Raw genomic sequence first — 21,843 nt, forward strand, 5'->3', positions numbered from 1 at the left:
TAACAAGTTTTCACGATATTATCTTGTCAGCAGTAGAATGCATAGTCGATTGATTCCATGTAACTATCATTAAGAAAATCAATTGGTCATTGACCTCGATTTATGAAAATCAATAAGTAATAATGTTAGCTTTATTTTTGGAACGTAGATTAAGTAATGTAGATAGCTACCTACCCACTTATCTTGTTAATTTGATGAAGACTTTCAATCGAAGGAATTGAATAGAGGAAATTTTATTTTCAATGAATCTTCAGAATGTAAGTCGGTCATAAATAGGTAAGTATCCAATCTAGTTCAATCGTTTACAATAATTTACAAGGAGCAAGTAACGACTTCATACCGCAACTCAAAGAGACACACAGAGAGCTTTGAGACACAGTAAACGACCTATAATTAGACTAATAATAATTTTAACACAAGGAATACCGGTGTACGAAGTTTTTGATGCACCGGAGTGGACATTGAAAACTATTCAAAATGTATGTTTGTTTTAAATAAAAAAATATATAACTAGGTATGTCTAGGTATGTCTAGTAAGGAGAACCTTTTTAAACCATCTATTTAAAAATAACAATTTTTATCTAAATTGATGTGATCTAAAAAGCTTAGTACTCTATGCTCTGAGAGTTAAAAAAGTAAAAAAAAAACTGTCTTTATTACATCTGGTATTTTTAATATATCTGTATACTGTCAAAATTATGCCAAGATTGACATGTGTCAAAATGTACATATCATGTCAATGCAGTGTTTTCACTTTTAGGGACTTCACCGTATTTTAGGGCGAAACGACTAATATTAGGTACAACTTAAGGCGTTTTTTTTTTATGTTGATAAGGATTTAGGGTACCTACCTAATTGGAGCAAAATTGAACTTCAGTTGGTAATACTATATTATATACCTACTCATTTGCAAATTTGTCAAAGGGGATGCGTTTGCACTCAAAAATACTAGAAAAGGATAGAATGAAAAAATAACGGGGTATTGTGGAATAATTTTATAAGTTACTAGCGACCCGCCCCGGCTTCGCACGGGTGGACATTTATTTTTTAAGCTCTCTGAACCCCTGCGGTTTCGCCGTGCGAGTCGTGCGACACCATCATTCATTTTAATACCAATTACAATTTTAAATTCGTAATATCTTTTGAATGGATTGTCCGATTGGAATAAAATAAAAAGTAATTTATAGCTATTGAAACAATCTTGCTCAATAAATAGTTTATTTGGATAAGGATTAGTATTTGACGATAATATGATCAATAAACATAGGCTAATAATTTTAATTACTATTATTCTATGGAAAAGTGGTTATAATGGCTAAAATATAAATGTTTGGTTTATACTATCGCGGACTTTTTTGTAGGCATTATTGAGTTCTACAACTTTTCTATAGAAGTCAACCATACATCTCTAACCATTTAGGCAGCGTTCGCGAGAATCGTTAACGTACGGCAGTTTTTTCGACGCCTTACTACACAATTTTCACTACCACGAAAAATCCTATCTATTTTCCGGGATAAAATATAGCTTATACGGATTCGGAAAAATCCCTCTAAGTAATGGTGAAAGAAATTTTAAAATCGGTCCAGTAGTTTTTGAGCCTATTCATTACAAACATACAAAAATACAAAAATACAAAGGTTTCCTCTTTATAATATTAGTATAGATTATTTTTATAAGCAAGTAGTTTGATGGGTATCAAGTATTCGTACAAGATTAAAAGTTATTATAATTTGAAAATGAAAGAAAAATATAATCTGGGTCAAAAATATTGTTAAATCATAATTATTAACATGATATAAAGTCTGTAATGCGCCCTAAATAAGGGGGTTTAAAAAAATAGAGTAATTGAGGGAGATTGTTTACAAAAAATAGGGTAAACTGAAATCCTAAGTGGAAACACTGTGACTGTGTCAATGTCATCGGTCATGTCAACAAGTTTGAAGTTTGACATTTCATTCAACCACTCAACTCAACTTTCATTTTCACTGATTTGTTGAGGTTAGCTGATTTTCTTGCAAAACATGATTAATTTGAGAAAATCTTAATTGCACAACAATATTTCCACCTGATAACCATAATAGCACCGTACATTAAATCTAAACTATGCCACGTGAATGGTATTAGATTATTCATATTCCATCCATATGTTACGTGTTTTGTAATACCTTATTTATTTCATAATATTTGTAATTTAATTCAAAATGACTACAAAATCGGAAATAGTAAAAACTAAGACGGTGAGAGTGTACGAATTAGATGATTTTGAAAAGCTGCTCAAAGGCCTGAGGGTGGCTGCTTGTATGATAACAGAATCTCATCAAGTTGGTAAGTTACCTAGTATTGAATACTTGATATACACCCATCTTCTCATTCTTCTTTGGGGCTATGCAGGTACTTGGATACTTGAACTGATAAGCCTTGTCAGGTGGTACATCTTAATAATTAAATGACTATAAAAATTTAAAACAGCTGATTAGATGATGCCAGCTACTCATGGGGATTTAGGTTATTAAAAATCCAGGGAGAAATCTTTGATTTTTCTAAATAAAAAGTAACCCTATACTGTTTCTGGGGTGCAAGCTATCTCTGTACTGAATTTCATCAAAATCAGTTTATGGATGGGGTGTAAAAAGCTGAAAAGGTGTGACAGATTTTGCAGACATTTTTGCATCATCTATATTATTAAAAAAAATGAATGTGTTTGCTTGTAGGTTTGTACTTAAATCACACCACAATAGATGTGGATTTTGCATGGGGATGGGATTTTTTAAGACCTGCAGAGTGACAGGCTACTATTACCCTAAAGAAATCAGTGTTCCTATAGGATTTTTAAATACCTAAATCTACATGGATGAAATGGGCATCAGGTTATTTATATTAATATGGATTTCAGGCTTAGAGAGTTGATATGGATGAATTAAATTTTCAAAATGAGCTCATATTTATTTCCAGTGGATGAAGCAAGTGTGATGAAGCGTCTAAGCGCACTAACCCTCAATGGTCCAGCGGATGGAAACTGCTGTTCATGCTGTGGAGTGGGTCCGTTTGAAACGCGAGCTCAGCAAACTGCCCATTATAAAAATCACTGGCACACCCACAATTTGAAGAGGAAGCTGTATGGGAAAGCTTCTTTGACTTTGGGGCAGTTTAATTCAAGAAATGGTATGTTTAACATTTTTTTTTTAAGTGAAGCAAGGTTCTTGCTATGTGGGATCAAGCATTTAATTGACGAAATTCAGCAATATAAAGGTTCTATTAGGCTGCGATTACACCTGTAAGTTTTACTTACGTAAGTAACTTATAAATCATTAATTAACAAGCAATTTACTAAAGTAAATGTACTTATAAGAGTGGTTACATTAGTCAATTTGTTGTCAGTTAATCACATAAACTACTTATGTGAGTAAAACTTATAAGTGTGATCACAGCCTTAGATGAGGTGGTTCTCCTCCTGTGACTAGCCTTTCTGTGTGAAAATGCCACTAAACATGCAGAGAGAAAAATATACTATAGCAAAATTAGAGACTTCTTCAGATACTATAAATCAGATATCTCATACTTTTTATTCAAAATTCAAAATATTTTTATTCAATTCAACTTTTACAAGTACTTTTGAATCATCAAAAGCATCTACCACTGGTTCGGAATGCCTTTCCTACCGAGAAGAACCAGCTAGAAACTCGGCGGTTGCTCTTTTCAAAGATTTGATGTACAATATTGTATTCCAGATGATTCAAGTGTATCTGGCAGTGATTCGGAGACTGAAGGCACTACTGCCAACCCTGCCAGTGATCTGTTTGCAGCTGCCACCAGACATTGCAAGGCATTCTATACCAACCATAAGGGCAAGGTTTTCTGTATATACAGGTGTATATTGCATCATAAGAAGGTAAAATTAAATGGTACAAAGAGAAAAACCAGTCAATAGTATGTCAGACTCTCACTAGAAGGGTTTTGTTATCTGTACCATTGTGTAAAATATAACACTATATATTTTTAATTCTTTCAATTTGTATGGTGGCCATTTGGAAATTTGCCATCTTGGTTTTTTTATTATTTGTCGTTATACGAGCAATAGAAATACATAATATGAAAATTTCAACTCTACCTATTATGGTTCATGAAAAATAATGGAGGCTTATTAATAGCATTTTTTTTAGTGCAGAAGCTTGAAAATTATGGTTTAAGGCTTAAGCCACCAAATTCTAGGTTTTTATTTGCCTACAGATTTCAAGATATTTACCAAAATTTTTTAGGAGGAGCTATCAACAGATGGGGAAGGTTATGCCTGGGTAGAGCGGTGCCAACGTTTGGCCATCCCGGGTTTCCAGCGTTGGGCCATCTTGATGGTGTCCGGGGGCCACTTCGCCGGGGCCATCTTCTCTGGGGCTGTGGCAGTGGTCCATAAGACTCATCATTCATATGTGACTCGAAGGGGACAGGGACAGGCGCAAGTGAATAGGGACCAGCATGGCAATGCTCCTAGATCTTCAGGTGCAAGTTTGAGAAGATACAACCAGGCTCAGTTTTTGCAGGTATGGGTAATAAGGGTCGAAGGCACAATTTTATTAAGTCGCACAATTTTAATTGCATTAAGTATGTGCACCGCATTTTAAGTGTGGTATCAAAATAATTTTTGTTTGTACATGTACGCCACGCCACTGATATGCGTCAGAACGCATATCAGTTTCGTCCTGACCCAAAAAGAGGGGTGTTATAAGTTTGACGTGTGCATCTGTGTATCTGTCTGTGGCATCGTAGCTCCTATACTAATGAACCGATTTTAAAAAAGAGAAAAACTAATTTCTTTGTTTGAAAGGTGGCTTGATCGAGAGTGTTCTTAGCTATAATCCAAGAAAATCGGTTCAGCCGTTTGTAAGTTATCAGTTCTTTTCTAGTTATTACTGTAACCTTCACTTGTCGGGGGTGTTATAAATTTTTAATTTACACTTGTAAGTTAATTCTTTCTTATTGAAAATTATTTTTATTTTAAGCTTTTTAGTCTAATCAAGTTCTGAATATTCAGTCAATGTACATTTTTGTACAGCAATGGGACATAAGAAACATGATAAAGATGATTTCCAAGAACAAATACCATATTTCTTACTCCATTTTGTAGCATGTCCAAGATATCATAGCTGGATGGATAGAAGACCTAAAAGGTTGTTCTATTATACTCTACCGCGCTGTGGGATCAATCAACCAATCCGCACTATTCGGCAAGAACTCCCCGTTGACACGCGAAGACATGCGCGTTAGGGCGTTGCCTTTCCCCACGCGCAAACCCACTTATAAAGAAGTGAAGAGGGTACATGAAACTGTTGCAAGTGTGGAGGTTTATGGTAAGATAATTATGAATATTATTTTCACCATAACTTTAAAATTACATATAAATTATACATGTATAATGTATATTATATAATATAAAATAATATCTATTAAGCTTTTTTCATGAATACTTTCTACCTCTGTTGTACCCTTTGCCCTTTAAAACCTCTCACACTGCCAAGGGTTACTGGTAAAAATCTCTTAAAATCTCTTATAGAAATAAGTGCTTCCCTGTCCACTTTCTCTTTCTTTTTCTCTTTATTGTTACAACTTTCCGGTACAAATAAAAAAAAGTAATAATTTTCCATCGCCTTTTCACGCATTCTCATGTAAAGTTAAAGTTTTCATTCGTATCTTCAGAAACTATGGAGCTATTCCAAAAGGCATTGATCGCGTCAACTAGCAGAACAGCTATTAAAACCGGCTCCGAAACGAATGTCGACCGGAACAAGAAAACGCCCAAGAGTCCCACCAAACCCATCGATAGGGCTAAATCGAGGTACGTGTAGCAAACTCATCATTCTTCTCTCTGGGCTGGTTTCCGCACTTAAACGTTTCCGTCTGTTGTACGTGCGTTGCCACTCTCCGCCGAAGTCTTCACTCCAGCCATCCAAGCTCGCTCCAGAAGCCGAGTAGACCGCCCAGGTTGCTGAGGGGTAGCAAATGCAGCAAACCCATATGGCACTGAACACGTCAACTAGCTGGACAGCGCTCAAAACCGGATCTGAAACGAGCATTGATCAGAACAAGAAAACGCCGAAGAGTCCCATCGATAGAGCTAAGTCAAGGTAGTATAGAGTCAAAGGGCCTACCGCCGTTGTTTGATAGCTCTGTGACGATCGCAATCACCTCGGATGGGCCAACACTCTCTCACAACTGGCTAAAATGTATTGCAGCAAAAATAACAAAAATTCAGCCAATCACAATTTATAAATCCCGTAGGAACTCTGTGATTTTACGGGAGATTAGTAAATTAACTCACTCACTTTCCACGTTTTTAACTATATAAAAAAAAACAAATCAATCTGTTGCTTCGTTTGCAGCGTATTAACAAATAAACACTTTCGAACATTTAAGTAGTGATTTTAAAAACAAAATAAACCATAAGAAACTGTTCTTAAGTTGAGCGCACTTTGCTTGGCTTAGACTTAAGTTTCAGTCAAAACGAGAGAGATTTATGCCAGCGGTATACCGCTGTCTCATTTTAACAGTGTCTTAAGTCTGAGCAACGCCAAAGTGCGCTCTATAGACCTCAGCCTTTGATTCGCTAAAGGCCAGTACCATCACTATGACATGACAACTGCATTCTAAAATATATTTCCAGGGAACGTGCACCCCGCGAACTTCCAACACAAATAGTATCAAGCGAAGACGAAGGACCATGTTTTATTGACTTAGAGACCCCAGCGGGCTGGATTAAGACGCTCTCAGAGCAAAGCGCCAACGGCGTGATCACTAACTCTCGGAAAGACCTCCTGAACGATTGTGCTATAGACTGCTCCTCTGACAGCGACCAGGAAAATGTGTCAGAGAGAAAGGAGCATAGAGTGAAAGTGAAAAAGAAAAAAAATGTGGATGATAAACCAGTGAAGAAAGCTCCTGTGAAAATATCGGCGAATGTTAAAAAGGTACGTTGTAATTCGTATAAAATACAAGGAACCAAAAGCTTAATTTGCTATAATCTGCTAAACCACATAAATCTGTATGATGCAACATGCAGCATTCGATGTGCATCGCCAGCCCTTCCACTGCTAAACATGCAGGAAAAGCCTTGTATATCCTGGATTTGCCCAAAGTAACGCCTGCTCCTATATATAATAAGTTTTAATATACTTAAACTTTTTATACTGTTTAAAATCGTTGGGTTTAGTAAAATCTCATCATTATCATCATCACCATCATCTTGATCAACCCATCGGCCCACTTGTGGGCATGGGTCTCCTCTCAGAATGAGAAGGTAATGTTATGTGGTGTAATGGTAAGTGGATAAGTTTCTTTCTCGTCCAGTCTATCTTTCCATCTATCTGTATGTCAGAGCTATTTTAAAAATCACACTATCACACTAATACTATAAAGGCGAAAGTTTGTGTGTATGTTCGTTACTCCTTCACGCAAAAACTGCTGGACGGATTTGCCTGCAATTTAGAATGGAGATAGATTTTACCCTGGATTAGCACATAGGCTACTTTTTATCCTGGAAAATCATAGAGTTCCCACGGGATTTTTAAAAAACTTACATCCACGCGAACGAAGTCGCGGGCATCAGCTAGTAAACTATAATTAAATAGCTGCTGTACCTAAAGTTAAAAATAAAAATAAAGCTATACAGAGGCATATTAAAATTTCGAAGACAAAACTTTTTCAGTGTACCTTCTGGTCTTGAATATTAAAAATGAGTCGGAAAAAAAATTAGGTATACTCCCTCGACTTGTTAAAAGACATTTTGAAATCATTGAATAACAACATCAAGTAAAATCAAACGCTAATTTGTATCAAATACAAATTAGATTTGAATAATGTCATTGTTTTTCAACAGATGTGGAAATTAATATCGGGCAAGGATCAAAACTCGTTAGAGACTATTCTGGAAGGTTTCGAGTCCGCAGAGTTGGAAGCGGCTTGCAACACTCAAGACCCTGTGGATGGCAACACTGCGCTACACAAGGCCGCCATTGCAGAAAAACCTGAAATGGTCACGTGAGTATCTCTCTCTTTCTCCATCTCCCTGTCCCGACTTCCTCCCCATTCCTTTATCTCCTCTTTCTTTGTATTTTTCATTGCTGGGGGTCTTGACTATATTCCATTTAGCTCCGGCTACACGCTGCGTCATACCTGCGCAATTAAAACTGCCCAGGCACGACCGAGAACTGCGCAGTTCAATTTTTAGCAGCTTTTGGAACTGCCCGGCAATGCCGTCTTGCCGTCCACACGCACGCATTTAACTGAGCAAACTGGCTTGTGCAGGAAAGCTCTCAGGTAAGACGGAGCGTAGAGCCGGAGCTTAAATCTAATCTTCTTCTTCTTCTAGTGCCGTCTCCTATCGGAGGTTGGCAATCATTAAGGCTAACTGGATCTTGTTCACCGCTGCTCTAAACAGTGACCTCGTACTCATGTTAAACCACTGGCGAAGGTTTTTGAGCCAGGATGTTCGTCTACGGCCAGGTCTACGCCTGCCCTTTATTTTCCCTTGCATTATGAGCTGCAGCAGGTCATATTTTGAGTTCCGCATTATATGTCCCAGATATTCGAGCTTTCTCCTTTGCACACATTTGAGTACTTCAGTAGACTTCCCCATTCTTTGCAACACGGTGGTATTTCGAACACGAATCTAATATTGGTAGAGAATTTCTTAGGGGCAACGCATACATGTTACGATCACTATGCGTCTTTTAGTATGACCAGGCCGGGCTCACTTGGTCACGTAACCTGAGAAATTATCTACCGCGGCGTGTCAAGGCAACAGCACTTCTTATTAGAGAGAAATAGATAGTGTTTACGCGATAGAAAAAGAGAGTGGCGTTTATTAAATTTCAGGCTGTAGCACTGTGCAAACTGAATTGCATTTTATTGCGTCGAAACGAGAATTGTTATTTATTTAAATGTCTTTGCGAGTGATCCTTTTGTACGTTGATGTTACCTGTCCGTACCGTCGAGGATATTCTGTGCTTTAGAGCAGTTGTAGTTCCATGAAAGCCACTAAAAATGATGCTTTTCTCCCTAGCGTTAAGGTAGACAACCTTAACGCTAGGGGAAGAGATTGCTATTTAGCAATAAGACCGCCTTTTTATACCTACATTTTAAGTTTCCCCTTTTTTTTTGTAACTCGTCATTTGTGTTTTGTGGTGCAGTAAAATATTTACAATGTACATACATATAAAATGTATGTTTACAGTGAAATCCTCACGGCCGGCGGTGACCCGTGTATTCGCAACCACGCGCTGCAGACACCTTACGCCGCATCGCCACACAACGGTACACGTATCGCCTTCCGGATGTTCCAAGCACAGTTTCCGGAAAAGTACAATTATAATAAGGTATGTAAATATTCAGACACGCAACCACATGTAAGAATTTACAGACGCAGTGACTGTTGTATTCAAATCACACATTGCAAACGCCTTAAGCTGATTTTGCATTTATGGGATTAATTCAAATTCAAATTATTTTTATTCAATTAAACTTTTACAAGTGCTTTTGAATCGTCAAAATAATCTAGCACTGGTTCGGAATGCTGTTCCTACCGAGAAGAACCAGCAAGAAACTCGGCGGTTGCTCTTTTCAAATGTACAATTTACAATAATATGCCATACTGTATACAAGCAATTGCAGCGCCGTGTATTGCTGGAGCGAATCAAATCCAAGCTTTTTTGTCATTTACATAATCTTCGATTGTTTAATAAGCTTTTTTCAGGAGCATACTTTTAATAGATTTTTTAAACTTGTGTAAAGGCAAGTCTAAAATTGATTGTGGAATTTTATTATAAAATATTACACTCATCGTGTGTGTGTGTAAAATCGTTTGTGGGACAAACGATTTTCCAACTTTCCTGAGGCGGAGCGTAGGATATGCGAGTCTATTACGGTTTCTAGTTTGCCGGTCGTGGAAATCACCGATTTTTTTGTAACTATGAATGTTTTGTCGTACAAAAATTAATTTTAAAAAATTATATTATTATAGTCCGTTTGAAATAGACATTCAAGGTAACAATAATTTGCATAGAGCTAAAAAATAAGAAATAGAGCCAAGAAACACTAAAATAAAATGTAAACTACTATTTCTTATAGTCTCAAATCCCCGGTCCCATTACTCCGGAGCAGTTGGAACAAGAAAGAGATAAGAAAGCGCAGCAGAAGAAGGCGAAGCGACAGCGAGAGAAAGAGAAGCAAGCGGAGAAGAACAAAGTAAACAAATTCCTGCAGATGACTGACGCGCAAAAGGTGAGGACAAGAACTGTGTGCTTAAGACTGTCCACTATAACTTGCTGGCATGTTGGTACCTTTGCTTTATTTGCTTTATTCCTTAGAACTTATGGTTTATTATTGTATGAACTTCAATGGTGCCAATATGATGGCAAGGGACAAGTTATAGTGAACAGTCTGTATGAGATTTTACCAACATTGATAGTATTCGAGTCTCGAAAGACTTCTGCATTAAATTAAAATGAACCTTAAAACGCTTGGTTCAAAGTTCAAGTTCATCGATAGATGTATAGCTAGCGCTCTAAGCGAAACATTGTGAAATCAAAATCGTGGGAACTAAATTTTTGACTGTTAATCAGGACCTTTAGAGCCATTTTATTTATTTTTGTATGTAAGTGAGTTTATTCCACCATAACTTCTAAATACCTGAACCGATTTGGGTGTATGGGGTATCGTTAGAATCCTTGCATCATCCTGAGTGCTTTTAGCTATAATTTTTTTTTTGAATAAAATTCGATATGGAGGCTGTAATTGAAATTGGTATTTTTAGGGTTCCGTACTCGAAAGTTGCCATCCAATATGGTGGCTGTATAGCGCTATTTTGAAATGTGATAATTATAGGGTCCGTACCCGCAGGGTGCCAACGGGACCCTATTAACGGAACTCTTCGTGTGCGAATCGACTCGCACTTGACCGATTTTTGTTTGTTTCAGGTGAAAGCGGACCTCATGATGTGTTTCCTCTGCGGGTCTAACCTGACCAGACCTCCGTTCGAGTACGACAGCTACCAGTTCTGCTCCATCAAGTGCCTGCAAAACCATCGGAATCTTAGGCCCTTGCATAAGAGCGCGTAGAATCAAAATAGCAAGTTTTTTTTCAATTCGATTACAAGTTAGCCCTTGATTACGGTCTCGCCTGGTGGTAAGTGATGATGCAGTCTAAGGTGGTAGCTAACTTGGTTTTATTAAACCCATACCCTGTATCGGTTTCTACACGACATCGAAATCGGAACGCTAAAGCGCTCGGCTGCACGGCTTTGTCGGTAGGTTGCTAACTAGCCTCGGCCGAAGCCTCCAAAAAGACAAGGCGGTGATCCGCCTTATAAATAAATTGTATATAAATGTATTTTTAATGAAAATCATATTACTATCTATTTTACGAAAGCAACGATGCCTTATTGTAAATCGATACTGCCCGATCGAAGCAATAAACTTGTGTCATAATTCATGTGTTTTATTTACACTACGTAGTACGTACCCCACAGGGAAGATTATACGTCGAACTTTAGAAAAAGATCATCGACATCTGATGGGTTCCCAACGAGTCACACCAAAACGAGTAACAGTGTGACTCGTTAGGAATTTTTCGAATATGTTTCCCAACGAGTCACACCACAGCTACAGTGTGACTCGTTGGGAGAACATTTTCGAAAAATGCCCAACGAGTCACACTATTACTCGTTGGGAACCCACCTCGACAGCTTCGGTAGAGTTGTCTCTGTGTTTCTGAAAAGTCGGTGATAAAACGTCACAGGTGAGTGACAGAGACGACGCTCTACCACAGTTCACGATAGGACAGTAGCACAGTTGTACGATGTATCACAGTAGGAAACTTGTAACTAAACGTCGAGGCTTTGACGTCACTGGCTGGCGTCAAATGTACCTAAGTACCTACATATGACGAAGTAGCCCTGTTTTTCTTTAGGTTCTCTAGGTCACTGACTCGAGCAGTGATAACTATTTTTCACTAGAGGATGCCCGCGACTTCGTCCGCGTGGATGTAGGTTTTTGAGGATCCTGTGGGAACTGTTTGGTTTTCCGGGATAAAAAGTTGTCTATGTCAATAACATGGACGCAAGCTAGGTACCTCTGTATCTTTCATACAAATCGGTTGAGCGGATGGGTCTTTAGGAATCTCGTAGGAACTCTTTGATTTTCCGGGATAAAAAGTAGCCTATGTCCTTCCCCGGGATATCCAACCAATGACCAAATTTCATTAAAATCGGTTCAGTGGTTGGGCCGTGAAAACGTCTGCTACAGACAGACAGACACACTTTCGCATTTATAATATTAGTATGGATAGGTAGGTATGAGCTGTAAATATACCTACCAACAATGGGAAAGTTTGAAGCCAAACCTATCATATGGAACGCTGCATCGAATTCGCGACGGCCATATCGCTTGGAGGAAATAACAAAATTCAAAACCTCACCAAGTTTGCAGTTTCCGTATTGAACGTGGGATTGTTGAAGCACACCTGAACTTATTTATTTTTATCATCAAACACTATACAGTACCTACAATGAAATATGCAGGTACATACCTATTTTTAACCGACTTCCAAAAAGAATGAGGTTCCTAACTCGACTCGTGTTTTCTTAGTTTAGTCTTACTACTCAAATAGAACTATCAATTAAAATATTCAATAATAGACGATTACGGTAAATAAGTAAATAATAATTATTATGTGGTCTACAAAACCACAATCGATAGTTTTTAATATCTACAAATAACCTTGGCTGTATATCTAGCTACTCACTAAAAATCACACTATATCACACTAATATTATAAAAGCGAAAGTTTGTATGTGTGTGTGTGTGTGTGTGTGTGTGTGTGGGTGTGTGTGTGTGTGTGTGTGTATGTTTGTTACTCCTTCACGCAAAAACTACTGGACGGATTTGGCTAAAATTTAGAATGGAGATAGATAATATCCTGGATTAGCACATAGACTACTTTTTATCCCGGAAAATCAAAGAGTTCCCACGGGATTTCGAAAAACCTAAATCCACGCGGGCGAAGTCGCGGGCATCTAGTCGCTAGTTATAAATAAATTAGATGATGGTTTTAAAAATCCTGTGGAAACTTATTTTTTTACCGACTTCCAAAAAAGAGGGGGTTCCCAATTCGGCCCGTTTTTAGGGTTCCGTACCTCAAACAGAAAAACGGAACCCTTATAATAGGATCACGTTGTCGTCTATCTGTCTGTCTGTCTGTCCGTCCGTCCGTGTACTATCACCTGTCTCCGTTTTTGCCAGCGTTCTGGTTACACCTGTATAATGTAGGTGAAAATAAATTATATTCAATATTATTATTATGTTATTTTTTATTTAGGCTACCTGAGATACTGTTTTTAAACGTACAAAATTATTTATTTATTTTCTTAACTCACTTTTGATATATTTACTTAAGTAATTAATTCTTGTTTTTCTTTAGTATCTAACTATGTATCACTCACTCAGACAAATTATTATAATTATTATTTTCGAGAAAATCTGTAATTAGCCATATTTATCTATGTAATTAGTATTAAGACTCTTATTATTATTACTTTGCTGTGGATTTTCCTTCTATAAATAAAATAAAAAATAAAATAAGTTCTGTAGGTAGGTATTTCTCACCACACATCACTGCGTCCCCCGGCAGACGGCAGACGGTACACTTCCGGAAATAACAAAATTGGAAATTGTATCGAAGTGCCGCGAGCTGGAATAGACGCGTCAACGATGTATTGGGAAACGAAACATGTTTCGTGTGAACTACCTATCTCTATGGCGCAGTGCTAAGTGGCCTGAAAATTGCAGCGCCTGAAAGTAGTTTGAAAAAAAACCCCCGGTCAAGTGCGAGTCTGACTCGACACGGATTCTTTTTTTTTTTCACTCTCGTCTGGCTTTTACAATGATTAGCCAATGTCAAGTTTGTAGTTATTTGTAACAAGTTAGCTAAACTATACAAGTATGGACCCCGTCTGTGCTGGCGCTCGCCGACATACGCACGGCACCCCCTTGGAGCCCAGTCAGTTTTAACAAAAAAAACACTCCAAAAAGTCACAACACGCGCGCCAGCAAACGCCACCACAGATGAAGTCTGACACGGACTCTTTTTGTGCATTGTATAATGTATTGTATAAATAATATGTGTGTTATCTGTTGGCAAACCAATAAAAAAAAAAAAAATGAAGGAAATTATCTTGAGGAAAGAACTTTCAAAGGTTTGCCAATCCGCATTTGGACAGCTAGTGGACTAGGGCCTAAACCCATTTCATTATGAGAGCTCCTGCTCAAATAGTAGGCCGGCGATGGTCAAAGATCGGAAAGTAGTGGCACTGAGAAGAGCCAGCAATTTAATCAACTTTTAGACAACTCCAGTAAAAAATACTTAGATCTATACATTTGGAAAAAAATGCAACAAAGAAGCAGCGAAGAAGCATATCCATGTCAAGGGGAAGGAGGGGTTAAAGTTTAAACCCAGGCGAGTGAGGCTTGTGAGCCAAGTGCCTAATTAGGGCTTAATTCTTCGTATTATTCTCACTGAAGAACGTTAATTAGAATTTCCAATGAGTGCTTGATACGGCGGCGTTTGATTTTTTATCATCTCTATTCTTCTACTATAGATCCTGAATCTTTGGTTAGGCCTGATTAAATAAAAATTAAAACTACGAGTAGGTATAAAAATAAAGTTATAACTGAGCGCCATATTCGTAAGTTTTCCTTATATGTTACTAACTAACTTCTTACTAACTTGAGTAAATTGATAACCTCTATAAGAAAACTAGAAAAGAGTTGATAACTTTTAAACGGCTGAACCGATTTTCTTCGATTATAGCTAAGAACACTCTCGATCAAGCCACCTTTCAATCAAAAAAAAAAACTAAATTAAAATCGGTTCATTAGTTTAGGAGTAGAGTAGTCAAACTTGTAACACCGCTCTTAGCCTAGTCACTAGTGGTTAAGACGTTGGTAGTCTATTAGGGAATCGGGGGTTCAATCCCGGGCCCGCATCTCAAATTTTTCGGAGTTTGGTAGGTATATAGTGTGTTTTACGCACTGAGCAAGTGTGGCAGGCTATGGCCTAGAATTTTTCATTCTGAGAAGAGATTCGAGCTCAGTAGGAAACGGACGATGGGTTGGTCAATCTGATGATGATTTGAATTAAGAAGACCATCGACAATGTACGTGCTATTTCTAAACTTGAATTACCTAACAAAGTTAGGACCACGTAGGAAGTAGGTAGGTACAACCGGCAAAAAAATTACAAATATACCTAGGTACTTGAATTTGTAATTTTTTTGTTATCCTACTTTCTTTAAAATTTGGTTTATAAAGAGAGAGGTAACTACAGGATTATGTTATTTTTCATCTATTTTAAAAGACATTATGATGAAAAGAAATATAGCGAGAGTTTTACATAAAACCGGCGCTACCATAAACTATCTGCTCCCACATAACCTTTTTGACTTTTATCTGTGAAATATTTCCATATGGTTCACAAATATTTTCCAAGTGGTAAAACCAATAAATTTATTATGAGTCTTTCTATCTTCAACATTTAGTATATTAGTTTGGACTGTCCAAGGTATAGGTACTTCTCAAATTCCCCGTTTAACACAACGTACAACTACAAGAAATACAACTACAAGAAGTACATTACAAGAAGTTATTTGTATCAGTTAAGTGCGAGTCGGACTCACACATGAAGAGTTTCGTACCATCGTACAAAAATAACACTTTATTTACTTTTAATTTTTATGGCGGCCATTTTGAACGTGTCATTATTATTTGTGGATTTCAATCCAATCCAATCCATCAGCCTGTAAGCGTCCACTGCTGGACATAGGCCTTTCCAAGAGCGCGCTACTAAACACGGTCCCTCCGCCTTATTGTGGAATTCCCAACAGCATAATTATACGTGGCATGGATGGAATCGGTTGTGCAGAATGTTAGGTACTAAATTACCTATAAGGTTCTAATATTTTTTCTAGGCAGAAGAGGTAACCTATGCGAGACAGCACTATAATATTTATTAATTAGGTCTACAGTTTAGGAAAAAACAATGTTTAAATGCTCCGAATTTTCGGTAGCTGTCCACATAACATTTTTTCAATGTACTCGTAATTTCAAAACAAAAAATATTGGATCCAAATCTGTTCAGGTATTTGGGAGTTATGGTGGAATAAAAAATACACATATCTACCTGAAAACATTACACTCCTTTTTTGGGCAATCGTGTAAATACGAGTTAAGTAGAGCGTTTAAAAAAAATAAAAACAACCCTCTTAGCATTTTAACCCCAAAATTCGAACGGTACCGAGTTAAATCCGAATTAATTAACGACATCGACAGGATAACTGAGTAAAAATTGTACGAAACGTAAATCTACGTACGTTCGTGTTATTTTTAATGAAATGATTCCTCATTACGTGGCGGCAATTCGGGTCGAGTGGACCCCATTCGATTCGACGATTGATTTCTACGGGTTACGATCTCCACTCGTGTTTAAATGCGTTTTTTTAAATCGATTATAGGGCTGTGGTATTGCACTTCACTATGATTTTGCCAATAGAAAGCAGGTATGCATTCCTGTGCTTATATCCCCTGACACTAACAGAGGGGTGTTAGGTAATAGATAGTTTAACGTGTGTATCTGTGTGTCTGTCTGTAGCGCACAAACCACTGGACCGATTTGAATGTGGTTTCTTTTATTCGAAAGCCTGTTTAATAGAGATGGTTCTTAGCTCCTTATGTTTGATGAAGTTGTATTCAACCGTAATTGCATTTACCGCCGTGAAAAAAAAAATGGTCAGAAAAAAAGGTTCCGTACTATTAGTAGTTACAAGTAATACCTTTTAATTTTTTTAATTTTTATGCCAGCTAATTTGAAATTTTATTGTTTATTGTTATAGATGCAATATAAATACACATTCTGTGCTTTCAACCCTCTACCTATTACGGATCACGAGATACAGCCCGCTGACAGACAGACGGACGGACGGACTGACAGCGTACCTAGGCTTATATTAGTATTATGGTCCCGTTGGCACCCTTTACGTGCTTCAGGTAAACCCTAAAATGGTACTAGAGACTACAGCTGAGATTTAGGATTTCTAAATTTCATTTTCCTAAATTAGGAGAGAAGTAACTAACAACATGTTCCTAAAAAGCAAACAAACAAGAAATAATTAGCTATGGTAGCTATTAAGGCACTTAATAAAAAAAGTTCACTTTCCCGGCCTCAAACCCACGACTCTTGACACATATTCGCATGTTCTCCACTAAGCACATTTCTTTGAGGCCACTTTGTGCTGAAAACTGAAATAGAGAAGTTTTTAGTTCAAACAACGTTTAGGTAAAAGAACCAACGTTACGTGTATAGCGAAAACAAAATTAAAAATCTAAGTATGTAGCTTTGACTTTGAAATAAATTAAAAACACTAGCTACACCTTAATAATGTTAAAGCTAGTTTGGATTTAATTCAAATTCATTTAAAAATCCGCCAATCAATTTAGTTTTTTTTTTATTTATTTGTATTAAAAAATTCGCTACAATAAGAAGAAAAAACCGGTCAAGTGCGAATCGGGCCGCACTCTGTTAGGGTTCCGTACATATTTTGGGTGTATGAAATATTTATTTTCCGAGATGCAACATCACAGTACCGTGCAAGAATTAAATGAAACAACCCTAACAATGTTCATTTGTACAGTTTAAAAACTATTTGATAAATCGTTGTTTTCAGTATTTCTCGTTTAAATACAGTATATTATGGTATATATTAAAGTATACCGAAATTTCATATTCCTAAGTTAGGAATCCTAACCATGTAGTTTAGTTTTTGCGATAGCCCCCGTCACAAAAATGGTCTAAAACTGACAACTTTGTCGACCTCCTATTTCTTATTTTTAGATTTAAAAAAATTCGTACTAGAACTCAATGAATTCTAAATAATCACACCCCACATGCTAGGATAAGAAAAAATATTTATTTTTAGTACTTTTTTTTCATGTATGGGAGCCTCCCTGAAAAATAATACAAATTAACCTAACAAAAAAAACAGAAAAAAAGTATGGCAAGTTACACAGTTTTCAAGAAAAAACACATTTAAAAGAAATTCTTTAGCATGTAGAGACCTATTCGTATTTTCGCGTATTTTGCAACCACCACAGTCCACACCGGGTAATATCACACCTGCAGGTCTAGGTACATTAACCTAACAATATAAACAGCAAACAAGTGTAAATTAAAAATTTATAACACCCCCGACAAAGTATCTGAGTTTTCCAAAACATCATTTTCAAATAAATAATTATGTATCAAGGCAACGTCCATCTTGACAGCTTGACATATTTTGTCAATTGACATAATATTATGAACCTAACGGTTATGTAACCTTCTTTTCTACAAGAAAACTAGAAAAGAGCTGATAACTCTTAAACGGCTGCACCAATTTTTTTGGATTATAGCTAAGAACACTCTCGATCAAGCCACCTTTCAAACAAAAAAAAGTAAATTAAAATCGGTTCATTCGTTTAGGCGCTACGATGCCACAGACAGATACACAGATACACAGATACACAGATACACAGATACACAGACACACAGATACACAGATACACACGTCAAACTTATAACACCCCTCTTTTTGGGTCGGGGGTTAAAAAAGTAAGGCACACAGTCTTCAAGAAAAAACAGATTTAAAAGAAATTCTTTAGCATGTAGAGACCTATTCGTATTTTCGCGTATTTTGCAACCACCACAGTCCACACCGGGTAATATCACACCCTGTAGGTCTAGGTACATTAACCTAGCAAAAATAAAAAACAGAAAAAACACAGTCTTCAAGAAAAAAACACATTGAAGAGAAATTCTTTAGCATATAGAGAGTAGAGACCTGTTCGTATTTTCGTGTATTTTGCAACCACCACAGTCCGCACCGGGTAATATCACACCCTGCAGGTCTAGGTACATACAGGAATAATGAAGTGTCGAGGTCGACAGGCTACTCGCGCGGGTGTCATCAATTTCAGATTTTCCGCGCCCATTTTTCGCGCTGGCATTTTCGCGTACGCCGCGTGACACATTGTGATACCTTGTAAATTGTAATGGTAACACTCTGGCGTGCTATAAAGGGATCCGCAAAATGAAAGTGCCTTACTACTTTTCGATATTTTAATCTGTAAGTATCCAGTAGATCCTTTAATGGTTCCTTTTTCCTTTTGAGGTACGGAACCTTTAAGAAGAAGTTTTGGAGTTTGTAGTCTATCACCTAACGTGAAGAGAATTGGTAAAACAATAGTTATTAGGTACTAAATTCTTCACTGCGCATGAAAATTCCGCTATGTGGAAAATCAGAAGCTTTCAGGAGACTTTTTTAAACTTAAATTTTCTGAAAAAATATGCTTTATAAGACTAAAATCACATATCTTAAAATCTCTTGAACTTGCATACATGCTAATGAATAGGTTCCTACATGTACATGCGCCTTTTAAAACCAAACAAAATGGCATCAAAATTGAAAATTAAAAAAAATATATATGTATAGCGGATTTTGCATGCGCAGTGACATAATAAAATATGAAGAAACACTAATTAGTATAACATGGAGAACTCCAGTGTTTTTGGGACTGACCTTGGATAGTTAGCTTCTATGGGGCGCTCATAATAATATAGAGACACTATCAGGAAAACTCAAAAACTTTTGCTGTCAGGTAAATTAGGCAATTCACCGACACCGAAACGGCTAGGATTGTTTACTTTCCCTACAACCAGTGCTTAGACGGAATCATTTATTGTGAGGTAGAGCTGTTAATATATAGACTATTTTGATTTTGAAAAAAAGACCCATTCCATCAATTTATAAACTCGGTTCCCTTTGTGAAAAATTTAAGGAGCTTGGTAGGTATTCTCAGTTGCTTCACAGTCGTACTGTAGCTAGGTACAGGCTATGTCATTATTATGATTTATTGCATAAACATCCACATTCCTTGCTCCTGCGTGACTAACTCAATGTCTTTATCGCTTCCTTTTTTAGCCATTATTGTTTTACTTTTGTCCAAACTCCCAAACAATACCGACAATGGGGCAACGTGCTTTTCTATGCGCATACGCTCTACAAAACTACGGGTTTATTAACATTACAATCGGAAGTTCCGAAAATAATTATTAAGAGAAATACAACCTTAGAATGTAGGCAATAGAGTCGTAGCTTCACGGCGTGAGTTGTAAGTACTAAGTTTGTCGGAGGTTACGTTTCGGTGCGATGCACATGGAGTCGGCAGTCGCGAGCCCATCGAGTGTGGTTCCGGTAGGGTCGATCACCGGCGCGTAGTGGATGCGTGCCTTTACGTTGTTACGGAGTTCATTTGTGTGGAAGCGCGCGCAAAAGTTTCGTTCCTTTTTCAAATTTTTAACACAGACTATTAAAAAAGTTTTTACACTATTCTTTTTTAAATTGTATTAAAACTAAAGAGGTTTTATATTGTAATATATTTTTTTTAAAGTTCGGATTTTTATTGCGTGAAGTGCGTGAACTGAAAAATAATAAAGTGTGAACTGAGGATGATAATGAAAGTGAAATTAACGTTGGTACGCCAATATTTGGCTGTAATTAAGTAAAACAGAGGTTCTTTTAAAAGTGATTTTTGAAGTTTGTGTAGGATATTAATTACTATGAAAATGAGGAACGTGAATTATTTTTGTTTTTGGAGATTTTTATTCCTGTTCGTGCCAACAGTTGGTGAGTACCATAAATAAATAAGATTTTTTTTATTTAATATTTAGTAAAAAAAACTGCTTAAAATATTTGGTAGAGTTTGTTACAAGTTACAAAGAAGGCAAACGTATAATATTTTTAATAAGGTTGTACAATTTACGATCTAAGCCTGTCACAAAAAAAAGGTAAGTATAAGTAAATTAAAAAAAAAACAAATACTTTTTTTTCCTATTCTCAGAAACGAAAACTATTTTGCCGAAGAGCGCAATCGATTATTATTATTTTAAATTTTCGATACATTATAATATTATGCCTACCTGTTTTTATTTATTAATAAGGTAGTAATTTACGACTGAATAGGTACGAACCACTGAATTCATAGTTAACTTAAAACCATAAGTAGATAAAGAAAAAAAAAGAAGCAATCAAAACACTAATAACTAAGTACCTACATGATATGTAATTACTAATTAATTAGGTATCCTTTAGGTATCTAGATAATTCATTCCAATTTTTAAATAAATTTCCTTAGTGAAAATTATGTAGATACAGGAAAATGTAAAGCATAGTGCACATAATTGTATTATAATAGTTTGTAATACATAGTAACCTAGGAACGTAAACACACAACAAACAAACATTACGCGCAACAAGCGGGCCGTCCGGGGTTCGATTCCGGGCACGCACCTCAAACTTTTCGGGCTTTTCGGGGCCAGCGTGGTTGACTATGGCCGATATCTTTCTTATTTTAAGAGGAAATCCGTACTCAGTAGTGGGCCGGCAATTTAGGGTTTATAGGTTGAGATGACAATCAGGGTATGAGGTGGGGAGAAGCCCCGTAAACCCGCACGTCCTTATCTGCAGCGGGTTAGTGCGGGGGCTGTGCAGGTGTGCGGGGCGTCCCCACCCCGGTTGCCATCTCAACCTGTCGCGAGCTATACGGTCTAGGTATTGTGTTTATACATGATGCATGATACTTATTTTTGTAACTAGAGGAAGATATTGACAATATATTTGCTGTACAAACACATTCCATGCATTCGTCCCACACTATCTCCATAACACGGCCCGAGGCATCCTATCGCTCTCCTGGGTATCTATGTAACTACCT

The 21,843-nt window shown here is 37.0% G+C and overlaps 2 protein-coding genes across 4 annotated transcripts in view; both read left to right on the plus strand.

The window, feature by feature from the left end:
* Positions 1-1,975: 1,975 nt before the first annotated feature.
* LOC123872271 (ankyrin repeat and zinc finger domain-containing protein 1-like) lies at positions 1,976-11,122 on the plus strand. 2 transcript variants are annotated; one of them, XM_045916453.1, is made up of 12 exons: positions 1,976-2,326; positions 2,954-3,163; positions 3,730-3,890; positions 4,258-4,536; positions 5,121-5,343; positions 5,690-5,774; positions 6,073-6,117; positions 6,654-6,957; positions 7,866-8,026; positions 9,222-9,363; positions 10,115-10,267; positions 10,963-11,122. In XM_045916453.1, exons 1-12 carry the CDS (start codon positions 2,203-2,205, stop codon positions 11,101-11,103), a joined length of 2,028 nt encoding a protein of 675 aa, XP_045772409.1. In that variant the 5' UTR covers positions 1,976-2,202; the 3' UTR covers positions 11,104-11,122. The 2 variants fall into 2 exon arrangements, with proteins under 2 accessions (XP_045772409.1, XP_045772408.1); XM_045916452.1 differs by lacking the exon at positions 6,073-6,117 and having other exon boundaries at positions 5,690-5,828.
* A 9,187-nt stretch (positions 11,123-20,309) lies between these two features.
* The window catches only part of LOC123872272 (hemicentin-2), a 143,012-nt gene continuing 141,478 nt past the window's right edge, over positions 20,310-21,843 (plus strand). For both annotated transcript variants that reach the window (XM_045916454.1, XM_045916455.1), the window contains exon 1: positions 20,310-20,756. In XM_045916454.1, the coding sequence (XP_045772410.1) occupies positions 20,690-20,756 (67 nt within the window). In that variant the 5' untranslated portion in view covers positions 20,310-20,689. The remainder of the gene's footprint in view (positions 20,757-21,843) is intronic.

The sequence above is a fragment of the Maniola jurtina genome, chromosome 15 (assembly GCF_905333055.1).
Source record: "Maniola jurtina chromosome 15, ilManJurt1.1, whole genome shotgun sequence".
NCBI lineage: Eukaryota > Metazoa > Arthropoda > Insecta > Lepidoptera > Nymphalidae > Maniola > Maniola jurtina.